At 35.8% G+C, this 19008-nt stretch overlaps 1 protein-coding gene across 1 annotated transcript; it reads left to right on the top strand.

The window, feature by feature from the left end:
• Positions 1–6004: 6004 nt before the first annotated feature.
• LOC149797695 (uncharacterized) lies at positions 6005–18145 on the top strand. Its single transcript, XM_089962621.1, has 5 exons — positions 6005–6595; positions 8468–8647; positions 9873–10136; positions 13995–14254; positions 15065–18145. Exons 1-5 carry the CDS (start codon positions 6282–6284, stop codon positions 15742–15744), a joined length of 1698 nt encoding a protein of 565 aa, XP_089818747.1. The 5' UTR covers positions 6005–6281; the 3' UTR covers positions 15745–18145.
• The last annotated feature ends 863 nt before the right edge of the window (positions 18146–19008 follow it).

A 19008-nucleotide genomic window follows, 5' to 3' on the forward strand; every position in this document is an offset into this window, starting at 1 on the left:
CTACCCACGAGAAGCTACTGGCAAGCTTTCTCACATACCCACATTGGCCGAATCAGAGACTCGAACCCACGCAGACAGAGTAAGTTTAGTAAAATCAACTATTATCTAAGTCATAAAGTGAAAATTTAAGAGACACTTACATTATTGTGAATTAAATCCCAAATAATATTAAATGCCCTATCACAAGTTAAAAAAGTATAGAATGTTCAGGATGAATTTCAATAGTCTTGAATGTCCAGATGTACCAACAGTTTTGAATGTCCCGATCTACCAACAGTCTCGAAAATCCTGATGTACAAACAGTTTTGAATGTCCCGATCTACTAACAGTCTCGAAAATCCTGATGTACAAACATTTTTGAATGTCTCGATCTACCAACAGTCTCGAAAATCCTGATGTACAAACAGTTTTGAATGTCCCGATCTACCAACAGTCTCGAAAATCCTGATGTACAAACATTTTTGAATGTCTCGATCTACCAACAGTCTCGAAAATCCTGATGTACAAACAGTTTTGAATGTCCCGATCTACCAACAGTCTCGAAAATCCTGATGTACAAACATTTTTGAATGTCTCGATCTACCAACAGTCTCGAAAATCCTGATGTACAAACAGTTTTGAATGTCCCGATCTACCAACAGTCTCGAAAATCCTGATGTACAAACACTTTTGAATGTCTCGATCTACCAACAGTCTCGAAAATCCTGATGTACAAACAGTTTTGAATGTCCCGATCTACCAACAGTCTCGAAAATCCTGATGTACAAACACTTTTGAATGTCTCGATCTACCAACAGTCTCGAAAATCCTGATGTACAAACAGTTTTGAATGTCCCGATCTACCAACAGTCTCGAAAATCCTGATGTACAAACACTTTTGAATGTCCTGATCTACCAACAGTCTCGAAAATCCTGTACAAACATTCTTGAATGTCCTGATTTACCAACAGTATTGATGCTTCAGTAGTCGTGAATGTCCTGATGTATCACAAGGTTGCAGTCCAGAATGTTTTTTGAATGAGTTCTCAGTACTTAAAATAATGTGTTAATCCTAATGTGAATGAGTGTTTAGTAATTCCAAACGAACGATTTAAATAAACAATTCTTCTCTAATTATATATGAACACAACCGTAAATAGATCATCTCAAATGGGTAATGATTTAATATTGAATTTCCAAAACGAGTTGAATAATGTCCAGCTTTAGCGAGCCTTGGCGAGCAAAAGCTAGACATTATTCAACGAGTTTCCTAAATTTAATTTTAAATCATTACCCATTTAAGATTCTGTTTATGACTGTTTTTATTTTAATGAGAATAGAAATAAGAAGAGATAATTTCGTTTATTCTATCTCAGACGATGTACCTTTCTTTTGTTGCGCGTAAAAAATAGTCCCAAACTCTTGTCGATACTTTAGCAGTTTTACAACCAGTAAAGTTAAAAGCAGATATTCTTTTACAAATTAGAATTCAAAGATCAACTTTCCTTCAGAATAAATGGAATATTCGACTCAGAAAACACAGTTTTCAACATAGAATGTGGATGGAAATTCCGAGTCATGTATATCACGTTTAGGACTGGAAGTGGATGGATATTCATATGAAAGGATAATCAATGGATGAAGAAGTTCGATATTTACTGTAATGTATTTGTGAACAGGTATTTGTGTTAGTTGATTTTGAAAAGGAGACAGTCGGAATTGCATCACGCCAGAAACATTATAGTAAAAGTCATGTATACGTTTGACCTCAATTATGTAAGTAATGGATGCCATTTTTTAGAATTTGAGTCAACTCACCTTTAAATGGCAATTATTCGCTTTATTTTAAATCCTCGTGCACCCATATTCCTTTGGAAAGTTGTTATTTACACGCCCCGAGAAGTACCTACTGCAAAAATTAATGTTAAAGTACGTGGCCATTTTTGGACAAAAACAGCTTAGAGGCTGGATCCAGTACAGTCCGGACTGAATTTCGCGCGCCGTGATGTCACAATAAAAGCTACGTATGCTGATAAACAAAATCGTACTACCCTATACTGTGACGATTAGACTCGACGTGCTCTTTTCTCTACCTGTATTGGTACCCGGCCACCATTGTAACGGTCCATAGTGATCGATAATATTCGTCTGAAACTTTCTTGATGACATTTAAGGTGCAGAGCATTCAATAATCGGGATTGAATAGACTTCGGTTAACAAAATTAGTTTTAAATTTTAAAACAATTCATATTTCATTTAAAATAAGTAAATGCGCATACATGAACTACTAGTATATGACTTCTCCTATAGATCATTTGAGCTATGTTACCACATAAAAATAATGTAATTTGATAGGCCTAGCTTTGTCAGTTGGGAGACCGGCTTGCGTCCACATTCTTTTATTAACAGAGGTCAGTTTATTTGCTTCTAGAGCTAACATTCAAACCACTCTTGTATATATGGCGGATTCCATGTTACAGCGCTACGCCCATCCCTCCCCTCACACACGCTATCAATTGACCAATTCCCATAGGTTTATTTGTTGTTGTTGTTCGGGGTTTAACACCTTTTTGTCAGCGCATGATAGAAAATACATGGTGTAACCAGCCCATTTGGAGTAAATTAGACATATTCAGAAAAACGTGATGTTTTCTCCAATTCCCTTATTTGGAAAACGGCCGTCAAAATATTAACAGCATCAGTAAAAACAAAAATATATTAAAGGTGGGTGGAGGGGTAAAGAAAATGTTCCAACAATCGCAGCCAGTCAGTAAAGAGGATACTGCGAAAGAATTTCATGGTCTTATTTGGACCAATCATTATCACATAAAATGATACGTTAACGTGTTGTTAAATATATAACAAAATAAACTGTACACTCTATATTTAAAGTGTACAGACTATGTCATAAACTCGGATAACAAATGGATTCCAGAGACTGATGTTAAGACAGGGGTGAACTGTTTGTTTACCAAATCCTGTGTGTGTGAGTAAATTCCACCAACTTGTAAATAAGGTTATGATTTGAACTCAAATTTTAGTAAACATTTTGCTTACCACTCCATCCAAAGCCCTCAATCACGTAGTATATTCAATCTCACAATATGACTGAAATATAAATAATAGCAGCTGAATGTAAATTAAAAATATTATGTCTATTCTTTTCATATTTTTGTTTTCTTTGTTCATGTACAGATTAAAAACAAACATAGAAAAACAACATTGCCTTCCCTTTTCCCGTGTTCATACTCTGAGAGTACATTCTGCATTATTCGCTGCATCATGATCTATTACAGTTTTGACCGCGTCTTTCCATCACAAAACTGAGATCTCTTAAAGTTATCGTGAATTAGGAAACAAGTTTGTGGTGGAGTTTAAGTTTCATTTTGAGTATCGTTTTGTTGGGAATTACGAGACAAAAACACCTTTAAATATCGTTAATTCCACATCCTAAATAGCTCTCAAGTTTTGTTTGTTCCATAATAACAATTTAGGGGACAACAACTTATGAGACCGGTACTTTATGCTTTATATTGAAAATACTATCGTGCTATTAAGACAATATTTTAGAAAGAATGAAACCTTGTACGTGTTTTGATTCAATTCAAACTTTACGTGTTTGATTTTCAATTTTCCCTTTTTGTAATGACATTTTGAATATAACACAATGATGATCGACAAAACGAATACCTAGGTCTTTTGCTTTCATAGAAAATGAATACCTCAAGTATTTTGTTATCACTTTGATGTCAAATACGAGTTGCATTAACGTACTAGATAGATTCATTTACGATTTAGTAGTACTAATTGTGTTGAGAGACAGGGGATACGGACCATTTCGCGAAGTTTGCAGTATTTTATTTTCCGAGTAGACGGTGCCGAAAGGGACGCCTCACCCTCATCGCCGCGGCCGGAGCAAACTCGCGATGTCCCTAGTTAGTAGTTAGGGAAAGGAAAGCCTACTCATACTATCCCGTATTTGAAGTATGCATGCGACACCCAAGAGGAACATACGGCGTACCTACAACATGTCCATACGAAAATCACACAAAATTTAGTATGAAATTGGATTTGTATCATGGGAGAACGAAATCATGTGTTCCCGTGTTGAATATTGTAGCAAGATTGAAACCGACTCGGAATGGATTAATCGAAAACACCGAAATCAATGTGTCCGAAGGAAATGTTTATGATATTGAAGTACGAGAATCTCAACAAACCCTCACTATAAATAGTAATACAACAGTGAAATATAAAACAAAGATAAAGAAATGAAAGAGGAATAATCTTCATGCGACTTAAAACTAGGACACGACAAAACCATGACATTCAAACAAAAGATGAAGCTAGACCTTCCAGTGAATATATGCAAAACTTCATCAAATGATATGATACTGACGTTGTCATATACAACCAACTAGTTTCGCATTCACCATACCATGAATATGTTTATAATGAAAACCACATTAAACCACATGCACTGTAAATATTTCAAATTCAAAGTTCAATATGCTAAAAACATAGTTAAAATTCACATCCTTTAAACGAACCATCGTTTGGCTCCATCAGCCTCCTTCCGGTCATGCCACCATGTTGCCAGCTCTGTTGCTCTGTTGCCAAAATTGTTGCTTTGCCGCCGAATATGTTGCTCTGTCGCCAAAAATGCTGCCCTTTTGCCATCTATGATGCCTTGTTGCCAACTAGGAGGCTACGCTGTCACTCAATGTGCCCTTTTTCATACACTGTGGCCATGCTTCCAGCTACGTCGCCCCTTTGCTAGGAACGCTCTCATACTGTCAGATATAAAAAAAACAACTGGCTAGCCTATAATACTGAATAAACGTCAATACTAAAAAATAAAATATTTGCATTCGATCAGTCATACCCCAGTTATAAAAGAAATGCACACTTATAATTACTGCAAAGAGCCAGTTAAATTACAAAATTGAAATCTCTACTGCAGGATAAATATTAAACAGCAAGCGGACTATTCTTCTCATCCCAAATTCGGTATAATTTACATAATTCCAAACATCAAATATAAAAGCTGAAATAGTACATCCAGCCGAGACTTTTGAAGTATGAATACGATAAAACTTAGTAATACTGTAAAGTAAACTAGTACTCACCCCTATGGCTGTGCTAACTGTCTGTAAAGTAGACACTTCCTGACAAGATCTCGGAACCATTGTGCCTGCTTATAGCATATGTTTCCTATAAATACTAAAAAAAATTAAAATCACGTGCAAGATCCAAAGGTAAAGTACCCGTGCACATCATGAAATATGGGTGTACCGCTACGAACGATCAACGAGATGCATCTATTACTCTGTTATTATTAGTTAAGGTTAAAGCAAAATCAAAACAGTCTTTTCATCGATGTGTGCATCAACGAAACCCATCACATATAAACGTTCTAATGCGTCACCATGTTATTTTTTTCCCCTATTCCGTGGCAAATACAATAAACCTATAATTTTCCGCTTGTGACCTCACTTCACGTGATTTTGGCGTTGAGTAGAATATAATTCTTTATTTTTCTCCATAAAAGCAAAAGTAGTTTCAAATTCTCGAAAAGCAATGAAATAGTATCGTGTTTTAAAAACAATAACTGAAAAATTCTGATTTTGATCCATTGCACGTGGAAAAAGACTTTGTTAGATAATTAAAAAGCACTCGCCCCCGAAATATGGAACCTTACGCAAGACTTATTCAACGGAAGCTACTGTTACATGGGCTTTTAGTTAACGATGTCTAACGGCATTTGCATAGGTAGACAAAAATATATGGTTTTACATGGTGCGGAAAATGTAAATATTATTCTGAACAAACTGTGATACTATCGTTCATTGCTGCTCTTAGGAGTGTTGGCTTCAGATTAACCAATAAACATAATCCACATGATATATGATGGTACAGTACAGCTGTCAGATTGTTTACATGCGTCCGCAGAACGAGGGTAAATGAAAGTAAATTCGCGAGATATGAGATGGGAAAAATGTCTAGGGTATCGCCAAAGCTCATTTGAGTGGGTGATGCTATCATTTTTGTATGTTACTGTCATAAATATAAAATAACTGGCCTTCATATCAGCAGATGCCGTATATCAGTTAACTAATTACACTGTCAGGTGCAACTGGATGGTACGTTTGATTTTGCTGCGTAATAATCTCAGTTTAACTACTTCAAAAGTTGTTTGTCCTTCTTGTGACACCCTCAACTTGAGATAGGTCGTTAATCGGTCGCCATGCTATATTGAGAAAACAAAATCCCACAATACAAAACAAAAACCTGCAACTTGCATGGCTGTTGCATCCATGATGGATACATTGTATATTTTTCTGACGATACTTGGGGTTTTAGAAGGCCTTGTATTTGAGTCTCATTTAGAAAGAGATATTGAAATGTTTATCAACGTTACGATGAGCTGCCGCCAGGTTCCAGGCCTCACTTTGGCGGTTGTCAGCGGCAATCAAAGCTGGACTAAGGGATTTGGAATGGCGGATATAGATACAGAGAGACAAGTCAACGAACATACGCTTTTTAACATTGGGTCAATAACTAAAGGCTTCACTGCTACGTTGCTATCAGCGCTTATAAGTCGGACTCAAAACGAGTAAGTAATATTTTTTTCTTCAATCAACATTATTTGTGTTTCTACAATAACTCCCTGAATTAAAGTATGCTAAATTCACTTCCAAGATCCACAAAACACAATCAGTGTATGAGGCATCGTTTAGCGGCGTATTTTCATGTCAAATAATTTAAAGATACACATTTTCTGCTTATTAGCAAAGCTAACTTATTTTCTATTATGATATGACTGAGCTATTATATATTTTGTCATGGAGAGCATAAGTGGTTAGAGCATCCGCCTCATGACGCGGGAATTTGCGGGTTCGAACCCCGGTTGAGACATTCCAAAGATTTAAACTTCGTCACTGATAGTTTTATGTTCTAATTGCCCTCCACCCTCTTTGAATCCAAAACGTATGTGGATATAATTTAATTGCTTACCCATACTGATTTGTAGGTGTCAAAATCAATGTGATGAAGCTATTATTATATCTTTGATTTATGTTCATTGTTCATTACCTTTATATGAAACAACATCAACAGGAAACATGTACCTTTTCAAACTCTTACGACTGTTCACACGTGATATTATTTCCTAATTAACATTTACTCGGTTATTCTTAAAATTATGCCACAAGTGAAGTGAACAAAATTATGAACAATGAAGTATCAGTGGTTTCCTTTTTAAATTGTGACAATATACGGTCATTGTCGAAATAAATCCAGATTTTTTCCCCAACTTCTTTGCACAACGTTTAGTGCCCAAATCCTATGCAATGGAGGTCAAACATCTACAAGAAGAAATATGATCGATCGTCTTGTGCACAAATAAAAAAGCCTTAAAGTTTCGATTTTAGTATTTATGAGTGTTTAAACCAAGCACGTGCAAACAATGGATATAAAGTATCACCATTTGTTTGGTGCTAAACACAAAACTCGAGTGTAAAACGTCAACTAAAATTTATAATAGAGACCGGTTACCAGAGCCATCTTTAGGTTCATATAAATTTACACTGCTCAGCGATTTTGCAGATGAAGGAATAACATTGCAAATTGACCGTATAATCTTCTAAAAAATAATCATGATCTTTTTTCGTATTAAATTGGGATGATTTACTAATTTATAATTGTGTTTGACAGATGGTAATATTATTACTGCTAGAATTCATTTACCCTATGGTTAAGACCCTCCAGACACCTAATTTACGTTTCGTTTCAAATATAAAGCAATTAGAGTATGATATACAGGCGCTAATTAAATAAAATGTATATTTTATCTATGCATCCTAGATGCATTTAGAGATCTTTAAGCTGAATTTTCCAGTCAGTGTTAGGATTTTAACGTCCGTTACGTGTATAATCTATTACTAAACAGCTTTCAAGAAGAAAGCTATTTTGTATCTGTGTTAGCATTTCTTATAAGACATGTTCTGACATGTATTTGCTCAAAAAGGAGAAAGTAGGTATAATATCATACTCGAGTAACATATGTAATCGCTTTTGGAGACGAGAAAGAAATTATTTTTGTGTGTGTGTGGCACGTATAGAACCGATGTGTCATTGCTATTTTCTTATAGATGCCACTACAAATGTAACATTTCGGATTAACAATGAAGCTTTGACTGTGTGTAGCAAGATACTGGCATTAGTTTTGCGATTTTTGTTACCATTTAAGGTGTTAAATGGAAGATGGAGTATTCTGGGGCTTGTTTTGTACTTGCTTATGAATTTTCCGCAAGTTAATAATCTCTTGTGAAACCATGAACAGGTGTAGAAATTAAATTATTTACATGCAGACTCGTAACAGAAGTTCATTATGATGATATAGACAATGGATTTGTGGTCTGTAAATTTTCATACTGGTAGAATTAACATGCACAAAGTAACTGTACATTTTGCTCACTCTCTGCAGAATGACCTGGAACAGTAAGGTATCTGATATCCTAGGAGAAGGATTTTCATTTCCTGACAATGTCCGAACGACGATGACTACTTTGAGAGACATTCTGTCCCATCGGACTGGGCTGTCTGGGCTAGACTATGGAATGATATCCGGTTATCCATCAGAACTTACACGTGCAGAAATGACACGGTAAAAGTTTTTAATCCCAAACGGAACGAATTTTCACATTACATAATAAAGTCAACTATGCTTCATGTTTTCTAGTACTGTACTCACATATTTTGTAATAAACACATTAATAAACTTTAAATCAAATTGTAAACGCTTATAAAATTTAAAGCAAATATTTCATCAAGCAATTTTAAGTCACATGTCAATAGGGCAGGTTACGAATTAGGCGGAAGTTATGTCACGCGCAATGACCTCATGATTATAAATAGCCCCATGTCAGCAGTGTCTTAAACGCTACGGACAAACATTGTACCATGGTTTTTAAGTTACAATAAGTAGATCTAAATGATTGATGTTCTCTGAGCGAAATTACCTTTTCAGCTTTTTTTTTTTTTGCGGTGCACATTGACATGATCAGAGTAAGAGTTCACAAAGTATATTGTATAGTTTCAACGTAAACATCACAATGTGTACACGTCAGTTTTGTTCTGATTGTCCATAGGCAATATGGCAGTGCTCGTGAGTAAATTATATTTATAGCAACAAGGCGAATTCGTAACCTACGCTATTGTGAAAAGAACTGAAGCGTGTTGTTTTAAATTCTTTTGAAGGTGAAGGTGCTTGTTTTGATCATTACACCATGCACTTTGGCAGGGCCGGAATACCCATAGGGAAAAATGGGCAACGTCATCAGAGCACCCGAGACTCAAGGGGCCCCATATGTTATCATCTGATTTCACAGGCAGACTCCCTGGGGCTCAAGGGGCCCCGTATATCATCGTATTATTACCACATGACTTCAAATGAACACGCAAGCAACTAGCCTATACTTTGAAGTTCATTCAAACTATTACTAGAACGAGCAAGTTTAACATTTTCCAGTTTCCAAAACGTCATCAGAAAGTCATAAAAATTCATGTTCAGTTTCAAATTAGCCCCTTACACATGTAAAATTTAAGTGACTCACACGTAACAACAGTAACTATTCCGGTTAGAAGACGTCTTTGTATTTGCTCTCATGGATATTTATAGGTGCTGTTTTAAAATATCTTCAAAATGTTTTAACTTTCGCCATTTTCAGCGATGCTTCAAAAACTGAAAATTAAATAAATTTTCTTGTTCTTCTGGAAAGACACTTAGCTCCAATTTCATCGGAATGATGTAACCAATAATGTGTTTGAAGTGCCGTTAAAATAGAAACATCCACCTTAAAACGGTGATTTATTTATTTATTTATTTGAAGGAGGTTGCAGTTTGTTCCCGAAGTAAAATCCTTCCGTGATGACTTTTACTATAACAATATCATGTACATGTTGGCTGGTCACGTGGCTGAGATTCTTGGTAAGGATTCATGGGAAAACCTGATCAAAACAAAACTTCTGCAGCCACTAAATATGACGCAGACAACGTTCTTGGAGAAACCATCCCAAGTTGTTGCAGACAGCATAGCTAAGCCGTATGCACTAAAGAATGGACAACTTATCAATGGCACAGAATCACTTTACACGTGAGTCATTTGTCTTTATAGTTACGGTGCTTTGTGGCAGATAATAATCTAATATTTATTTCCACTTTAAGATTACATTTGGATGAAAATTTTTCATTTCTTCTCATTTTTATAGTGTTTGTGAGATTTAGAAAAATTTCTTGTATTTAGTGGATATTTTTGTCGTCAAAGTCTCTCACTTATAAAGCTGACCTCGGAGGTACGTCATTTTGATGGTTCATTTGGATTCAAACTCATGGTTGACAGCATGCAAGAATTGATAACAAACGAATACAACAGTGCTCAAATACTTGAAGACTGAAAAAGGTACGCAAATACTAATGTTTACTTACCTGAATTGTGGAAACGGAACATTCAGTAAATTCGACCACAACATGAGTACGGTAATTGTCAAAGTCAGGAGATTCCAGGGTATCAGTTGATGACAGGTGGATCTGATTCTAGAAGTTAGGAGACTCACACTTTAAGAATGGATACAATCATAAACGATAAATGCCTAATGCCTAACATTTTGTAACGGTTGGAGGCGGGTTTTATGTCTAGGGGCTTAAACTACAATAACAATACAAGGTAAAACCAACAATCGCTTTTCAAAATATAAATTTGCTTGAAAATTTAAGAAAAACAAAACAAATTGAAGAATTAAAAGTAACTTGTAGAGTATGAATTCGTAGAATATAATCCTAATTTGCACTATCAATTTCTCACTGATCTCGAAACGGAATGAAGGTTATACAGTGCTTATGTGCTGCCGTGCTAACACCAATGAATTATCACAGTTATTAATCCAAATCGTTTAATTCAGTGGAATCCCGTGAACGTAGAATATCGCTGATGTCACATAATCAGATAAGTACTGACTGCTTAAATAAAAAAGATTTTCCATTCTGCTAAATTCAACGAACAAATAAATCACGTCCTTTCAATGACTTCTATGAAAGCTGCATATAACTGATGAATACAACACGTGATGCGTGTATTCTCATTATATAGTTCCTACACACGCTTCAAATAACATAATCTGAGTCACTAAAATATTATGAAACAATTAATCGTATTATTCCCTTTCAAAATACGTTGGTCGTCAATATAATTTTTTATATTTATTATCCAATCAACGTCTGAGTGCTCGCGATATTTCCATAGTACTAATGTACTCCCAAGATATATGCTACGTTGACATGATTTCCATTTAAATAAAGCATGACATACCAAACCGACATAGTTGTTGATTTCACCATAACAATCGGCCTTGGCTTATGAATGAATTCCTACAACGAAGTATACATGTACTTCACTATTGTGCTAGACAACCACTTGAATTAAGGAATTTAAAATATAACTGTCATAGACCCAACTGACTTAAATAAAAGCTTGATTAAGTTAGTAAATTAAATTGATGATACGCAGAATACAGATACACGTAACAGTTGGGCACTTCTTAAAATACATATTTGTTTTAATTATTGTTTAAAATGACTGCTAGAAAATATTATTAGTGTAGTTAGAAGTTATTATTTGTTTGTTTCGTTTTGACCACTGACAATGACAAAGTATGATAATTATAGGACAAATATAAATAGTTAACTCCTTACTTAATTTGAATAATAAGTATTTATTAATCCAAATCTTTTAATTCAGTGGAATCCCGTGTATGCAGAATGAAACAGAATCCGATTAAGGGACACTAGTAGCCCCCTAAAACGACACGCATCTTCTCCGTGTGTGCAATTCAAATTTTGATTTTGGAAAAAATAAGAAGTAAGGCACGATATATTGTAGATGAAGCCAACATAAGTATATTTTAATATTGTTCTATTAACTGCACAATATGAAAACTGACGACGTTATTTTCAAGGCAAAGTTTTGTAAATTTGTCTCTGGAGTCTCACGTTTTATTTGAGCACGAAAGAGCTTTTTATTGGAGCGTGACAGTAAATGTAATACATTTGCTATTTCATCTTACGTTGGGATTATTTATATTTATTTTTAAAATTATTTTCTTACCAGCAGACTTTTAATTTCATTTGTTTTTGGGGGTGGAGGAGTAGTGTTCAAAATATTATTCAACTGTTTAAAATATCCCAGCGTCGGTTGTACTTCACCTGTTGCAAAATATATTAGACCTTACTAACACTAGTGTGAATTTCGTGAATTGTTCTATTTTTCTATTGCACCATTTAACAGGATTTATCAAGTTTTTTTTTTCGGTCTAATGGAAGGAAAACGTTGATTTGGCTCTTAGGAGTCATAAAATGGAAGGGTTAAGATGTAAAACGCACTCATTCTTGTGTAGAAACACTCTATTCTTAACTTATCCAGACTACATACAATGCTGAGCGATGATAGATCTCGCCTTTCACTCCGAATATCCACCTGTAATCTCTCAAATACTAGACTTTCTGAGCAAAATAGAAATAATAAAGAGAAAGTGTGAGGAAGGAAAGAGGCAAGTTTTTGATTATACAAAACTACCTACGTCGATAGCTCGGCAGTTGAAATGCTCTAAATCAGAAATTTGTGTGGCATTTGTTTGTGAACGACGAAAAATCGGCAGGAATTTTGAGTGTGTATGGGTTCACGCACACCTTTTCCTTTTTATGCATTGGCCGAACGATGTTTCAATCGATATGCGATTTCAAAATATCCGAACATGCGATACCCAATGGAACGTTCATTTTTTTCTTCTATACGAAGACATTTCAGCATGTAAAAAAAAAATAGACGGCTAAAGTTAATTGCTAAATTTAGAAAATTTAAAGATTATTTGCAGCGATCCTTAAGTGAAAGAAATGCATGAATTTTTTTTTTGTAATTTACATACTTAGACAATAAATACCGTTGCCTATTTTCAAAATATATTTTGCATTTTTTGGGGATATTTTTCTCCATTTATCTTCGAACTTATTTTTCACACCATTTACCAATATTTGATATTGAACCAACTACGTGCAATCTCATAGATCGAACACCAGATGCATGTATACGATGAAACTGACTGGCTGTTCAATCATTGAAAAATGCCGACTGAGAGATGTCAACTGCACGGTTATTCTTTCAGTTTTTATGGAATAATACATATTGATATTTTCTCACCACAATATAGCCGATGTCCTGTCCAGGACTATAGGTCACATAGAACCTATAACCTTTTCCACCTACTTTTTTAAAATTTGGTGTGTTGTCATTTTTGCATAGAATATCATCAGCCACAGCCTGAAAAATGGAAATAATATTTATCTTTTCGTAAAAGATCTTTACTTGATACGTCAGATTAGGTATATTATCATTCGGGTAGCTTTCATAACATAACCTAATCGTTCACTCACGATTTCGAGGTTAATCACACGGTTTATACTTCGGTTGTATATCAGTTGCTACTGTTTGGACCATCTCGGCTATTTACAAAAGTAGTCTCGACCGAGAAGTTACAGATTCATCGAACAAATTAAACAGCAGTTTCTTATTTGCAAAGAAAGTTCCGGCGATCAAAATGGGATTTTTCTGTAAATTACTTCTCGGACATACATCCGAGTCATACATTCTTTCTTGTAGAAATAGCAGAGATGGTCAGAATGAACCCGTTATGCTTCCAAATTTTGGGTCACATGACCATACAAGGTAGTACATAGCAAATTCATGACTCCAGAACAACCATTGTTCATAAAAAATAAAGGTCCCATTTTCATGGATAGGCATGCATGAGATAAATGGTAAAATTTAAGCAAACGACAGCTCATCTCGTGGATTTTGATATAAAAGAATATGATCTAGATCTATCACTGTATAAAAAAAAACAAATAAAAAAAACCACATTTATAATGTTTAAACTTCCAAACCGATTTTGATTTGTCTCAGGATTCACCCGTCTGAGCCGGCCGGGGCCATTTTGTCAAACGCAGAAGACATGGCGAAATTTGTGAGGTTTCTGCTCCAGAAAGGCAGAGATCATTCAGGACGACAAGTTGTGGAGGAGAAACTTCTGAGCGAAACGTTCGGCACATACAACCATCTTTCTGGCAACATAGATGAACGGTATAACTTACGGAAACCGATTTTCCCAGTTGACGAAGTTCAAGTGGGGTATGGATACGGCTGGATTACTGGTTCTTACAGAGGTAACAAATAGTGATATAATAAAAAAGAGGCAGTTCGCATTTCTGTTATGTTTTGACTATCAGGGAAATTTTGATGTCAAAGTAATTTCGTCTATTATCAGTAATATACTAAGCATGAAATTATATTTTAAAGGTGAATATGAAAGTTTTAGATCGAAACACGATTGATTTTGAAGACGCATACATTTATATTCCCAAAAGATTCTTTAAGCTGGACATTTTTTAATTCATTTCTCATTTCATTGTTCACAGTTTACCCTTAATTATGACATTACCTGAAACAGAAGTTTGCATTTTCTTTCGTGTGATTTGTGCACACATAAAAGAAACGTTTAAGCATGCTATCAGTATGATTCCATATGGAGAAAGCTCATCATTATGTTTCTATTTCAGTCAGGCAGTGGCGTCACTGGGGGGGGGGGTGCGGGGGGTGCGGACCGCACCGGGTGACACCATCAGAGGGGGTGACACCCAAATGACTGTCTAAAAATTTTCGACTTTTGTGCAGGAAGTGTTCCATTGGGCTGACACCATGAGTTACTGTACATGACTGTCTATAAAAATTTAGAATTTTTGTGCAGGAAGGAGGTCCATGGGGGTGACATCATGAGTTACCGCACTGGGTGACACCAACCCTAGTGACGCCACTGCAGTCAGGTAGCAAGGCGAAAGAATTTTCAAAGTGGCGGTATTTTTTACTTACAGACGAAAGTTGTTGGCGACTTTTTAATTTTTCATTGATATAAGCGACTCGGGCCACTTAATACGGGGACTTAAATAATATTTATTTATTTATTTATTTATTTATAGGTTACAGGAAAGTCTGGCATAGTGGTGGCTTATTTGCATATATCTCTCTTCTATGGGTATACCCTGATATGGGTATTGGAATCTTCGCCAGTGTTAATGGGCCGTCAGTGACCAATCTTGCAGCAGATGCCCTTCGAACCATCTTCTTTTATATTTCCGACATTTTACTTGGAGAGGAGCCTTGGCTTAATGCCACAACCGCCTGCAGTTTTCCAGGAAAGTGGAAGAATTCAACAGTTCGTCCTGTTTCCAATGATGACCTACATCATCCATTTGATGTAATCCTGAATCGTTATGTTGGGAACTACGGGAGTCACGTGTTTCCTAATGTCCAAATAACTCGAGATGAGGACTTGTTGAGATTTCATTGCAATAGAATTTGTGGTATCTTACATCCTACGAACAAGACAAACAAATTCAAGCTCGAAGTCACAGAACCGTGGGAAATTGTGCTAAGCAATCGTAATGGCAACAATGAGACAACAATGTTTCCCGTTGATTTTGACGTTAATGAGACGAGCATCACCGGTTTCAACTGGACAACAGATGCTCCTATTCCTTTCATTAGAGATTGGCATTTTAATAATCGAATACCAGTCACAAGTTCCAACAGCAAATTACGTTATGTTAATTTTATTATGATACTATGCGTTATCTACCTTGGAATGATTATTATTTAATAAGATTAGAGAACACACACACACACATGTATGTATGTATATATATATATATATATATATATATATATATATATATATATATATATATATATATATAACCCAGGGCAACTTATGGGAGCTTGACGACTTAGAATATGCCTTATGTGCCCTCATGCATGTCTTAAGAGGCGATTAGTGGCAGTAGGGTCTACGGTGTTTCAATGGTTAACGTGCCGGAAAAGCGATCCAGGAACGGCCTAAGCATACGCGGGGCCCTATTTTTTTAACCATTTTGGCAGAACTTCTGGCTTTACACGCGGGGTCCACTGGGCGCGCGGCATTTGGAAATACAGTTTTAAACAAATTTGATCTGATATTGAACTTAAAATTTTCTTCCATCGCTTTCAAAAAACTTTCTCTCTATAGATAAAGTTTAAAAAATTACTAACAAGCAGGGCCCTGTGAGCACAGGGCCTTATTGGATCAAAATCGGTCCAATCGGCCTCAGGCCGGCCTTAAAACGATCATAAAGTGGGTATTGAATCCTACGGTCAACCCAGGTCGGCTACATTAGTCTGACTTTGGGCTCACTTTTCACCAATTGCGTCGGCACTAAATAATGTACATTCTTTGAAGTGGAGTAAAACATCAAACTAAAGCACAAACCCAACTAAGCTGACTACAAATACGAGAATTGTGCGCCAGTAGATCTAAGCATAAGAATTTAAATTTGTCCTCACTTTGGATAGATCTAAGTTAAAGTTGGAACTCTGTTATCGTTAATACAGTAAGGGAACGCGTTAAGCTCACATGAATTAAACATTGTCAAAGTAAATTTAGTACTCTTTCTGACCTTGTGCTTATTCGGTGATTGTACTCATTCGGATTTTGCACTCTTTCGGTAGTTGTACTCATTCTGTTCTTGCACTCATTCGGTGGTTGTACTCATTTGGGTTTTTCACTCTTTCGGTGATTGTATTCATTCGGGTTTTTTACTCTTTCGGTAGTTGTACTCATTCGGTTCTTGCACTCATTTGGTCGTTGTACTCATTCGGGTTTTACGCTCTTTTGGTAGTTGTACCCATTCGGTTGTGTCGTTGAAATGATGAATGAGTAGCCTCATACTTCTATGAATAAAATGCCAGCCACTCTTTTCCTTAGAAACCAAATAGAGTGAGAAATTTGGTTTCATACAGAAAGTAGCAAATAACTATAAAGACGTTAAAGAAAACAAAATCTGTAATCAGATGTAAGTGCAACACAATTTTGTGAACTCGAATCGATCTACGTATAGGCATACATATGAAAACATTGTCAAACAAGAATAACCAATTTATATTCTACCACATTTCTACCTTGGTATTTGTGTAGAGAGCGACTTTAAGTAATACGTTTGTATCCATTTTGCAGAAGATTGCTTTTGATTTATACCGACGATTTTCTACCATAGCTTAAAAACTCACGCTACCACGAGATGACAGATCTACAGGAGCTTTAAACTCACGTTCCACTTGATACCAGAGCTTTTAATTTACGTTTACATGGCTTCAAACTTACGTCCAACCAGATACGGTTGCTTTAAATTTATGTTTCATCAGGTATCAGAGCTACAATTCAATGTTGGTGCTTCTGTTTATTTTATGTCCAGTGTACAAGACGTTAAAGTATCTGGTGCTATACACACTCCTGACGGTTTCGAGGTTGATGTTCAGGGTGAAGCGATTCAGAGATCACCAAGAAATTATCAGTCATGCAAATGTTTATAGACACGACGTATCTCCGTTTCACAAAAGTGCATTCCAATTTCTCATTTAATAGATTCAGTTGGAGCTATATGAGAACACTTTGAATAAAAGAAAAGATTATAGACATCCAAGACCCTATTGAAGTGAGAAGCCATTTATTCCAAAGAGATTTCGGAAGTATAATAGTAGTCATTAAAATTTAATCTCAATCAAAATATAATTTTCTGTAAAGTTTTAGATATTAAAACAACCTCTGGTCAATGTGAGATTCATTAAACACAAATCTTCCTATTATAAAGAAAATAAAGAACACGTGACCTAGACGCCCTAAGGTTTTCTTGACTTGTCCGTTCCAAACATATGTGTTTTAGGGGAGATACATTTGCTGATGCTTTACTGAATATGCTCTTTTATGTCAAGTATTTTTTTGGTATGGTGTTGCACTGTTGGTGATATTCATATTTTATTTCTGATTTGATTCCGGCCTCATTTGTAATTCTAAAAATGTGAAATATTTGATTGATATTTTGACTCCCCATAGAATTGTTACCATTGTAAGCAAGACAAGATTTCTCCTGTACACACTTATTGACTGTTAAACCAGGGACTTTTCTATTGAAAATATTCTTTAATTTTATTGTACATTTAAGAAAACAAGAATAAAAGGTAGTATCACAGTGGGTGGTTTAAATTCCGGTAGTTGAAACACGTCGAAGGCTTTTCTGTACCCCATGATTTTATAAAATTTGACCCGCGCGTCTTAAGCTAGTGTATTTTTACGCGTGCATTGGGATTATGTGCGGCGACACCGTCAAAACGCTGCCATCACATGTACAGATACCTTTGCATACGCGGTGTAATTGTGGAAAATCTTTGCAAGCAAGCTGGATAATCTTTGTTCACGTTACCTAGCGTGTTGAATAGCATACAATTGCAATCAGTTAATTAATTTCCACTTTATGTAACTCAGTTACCTATTTTGGGTTGCGAATTCCTCGGTTCCGTATATGTGCACGTAATCGTCGGTGGTCTTACATTTCCGCCAAACACGGTCTCGAATACCGCCATTGCTAACTATATAGAGTGTACTGATTGCAATAAGATTGCTTTGTGCCCCAGCGAAAAGTTCTGAATCGATGAACATTCGTGAATGAAATCGTATCGAAATTATTCTGCAGCACTACTTTCTATGCCGGTAACTATCGAAATAGCCCGGCAACACTTCCGATTGGTGCTGCTATAGTAGTCGCTGCGGTTGCGATTTCCAACACACCCAGACCAATGGTGGTTGCAACGTCGATTACACAGATAGCATCTTCAACCACACACACGCTTTTGTATTTCAAGAGTAGTTCTGTTCTCCTGATGATTTCATCTCACACATGTAGTTCCGCTTCGATTTTTTTTCCTGTCCGTAATACTGGGGGTCTGTCACCATAGTTCTTCTATTAATAATGTTATTGCAAATTATAATTATTCGAATGACTAGTCTTCTTCGAGTGCAACGTGCACACGCATTTCTAATCAACGTTTTTTTTTA

Source organism: Sinohyriopsis cumingii, chromosome 6, assembly GCF_028554795.1.
Source record: "Sinohyriopsis cumingii isolate HCF-2022 chromosome 6, ASM2855479v2, whole genome shotgun sequence".
In the NCBI taxonomy this organism is placed as follows: Eukaryota; Metazoa; Mollusca; class Bivalvia; order Unionida; family Unionidae; genus Sinohyriopsis; species Sinohyriopsis cumingii.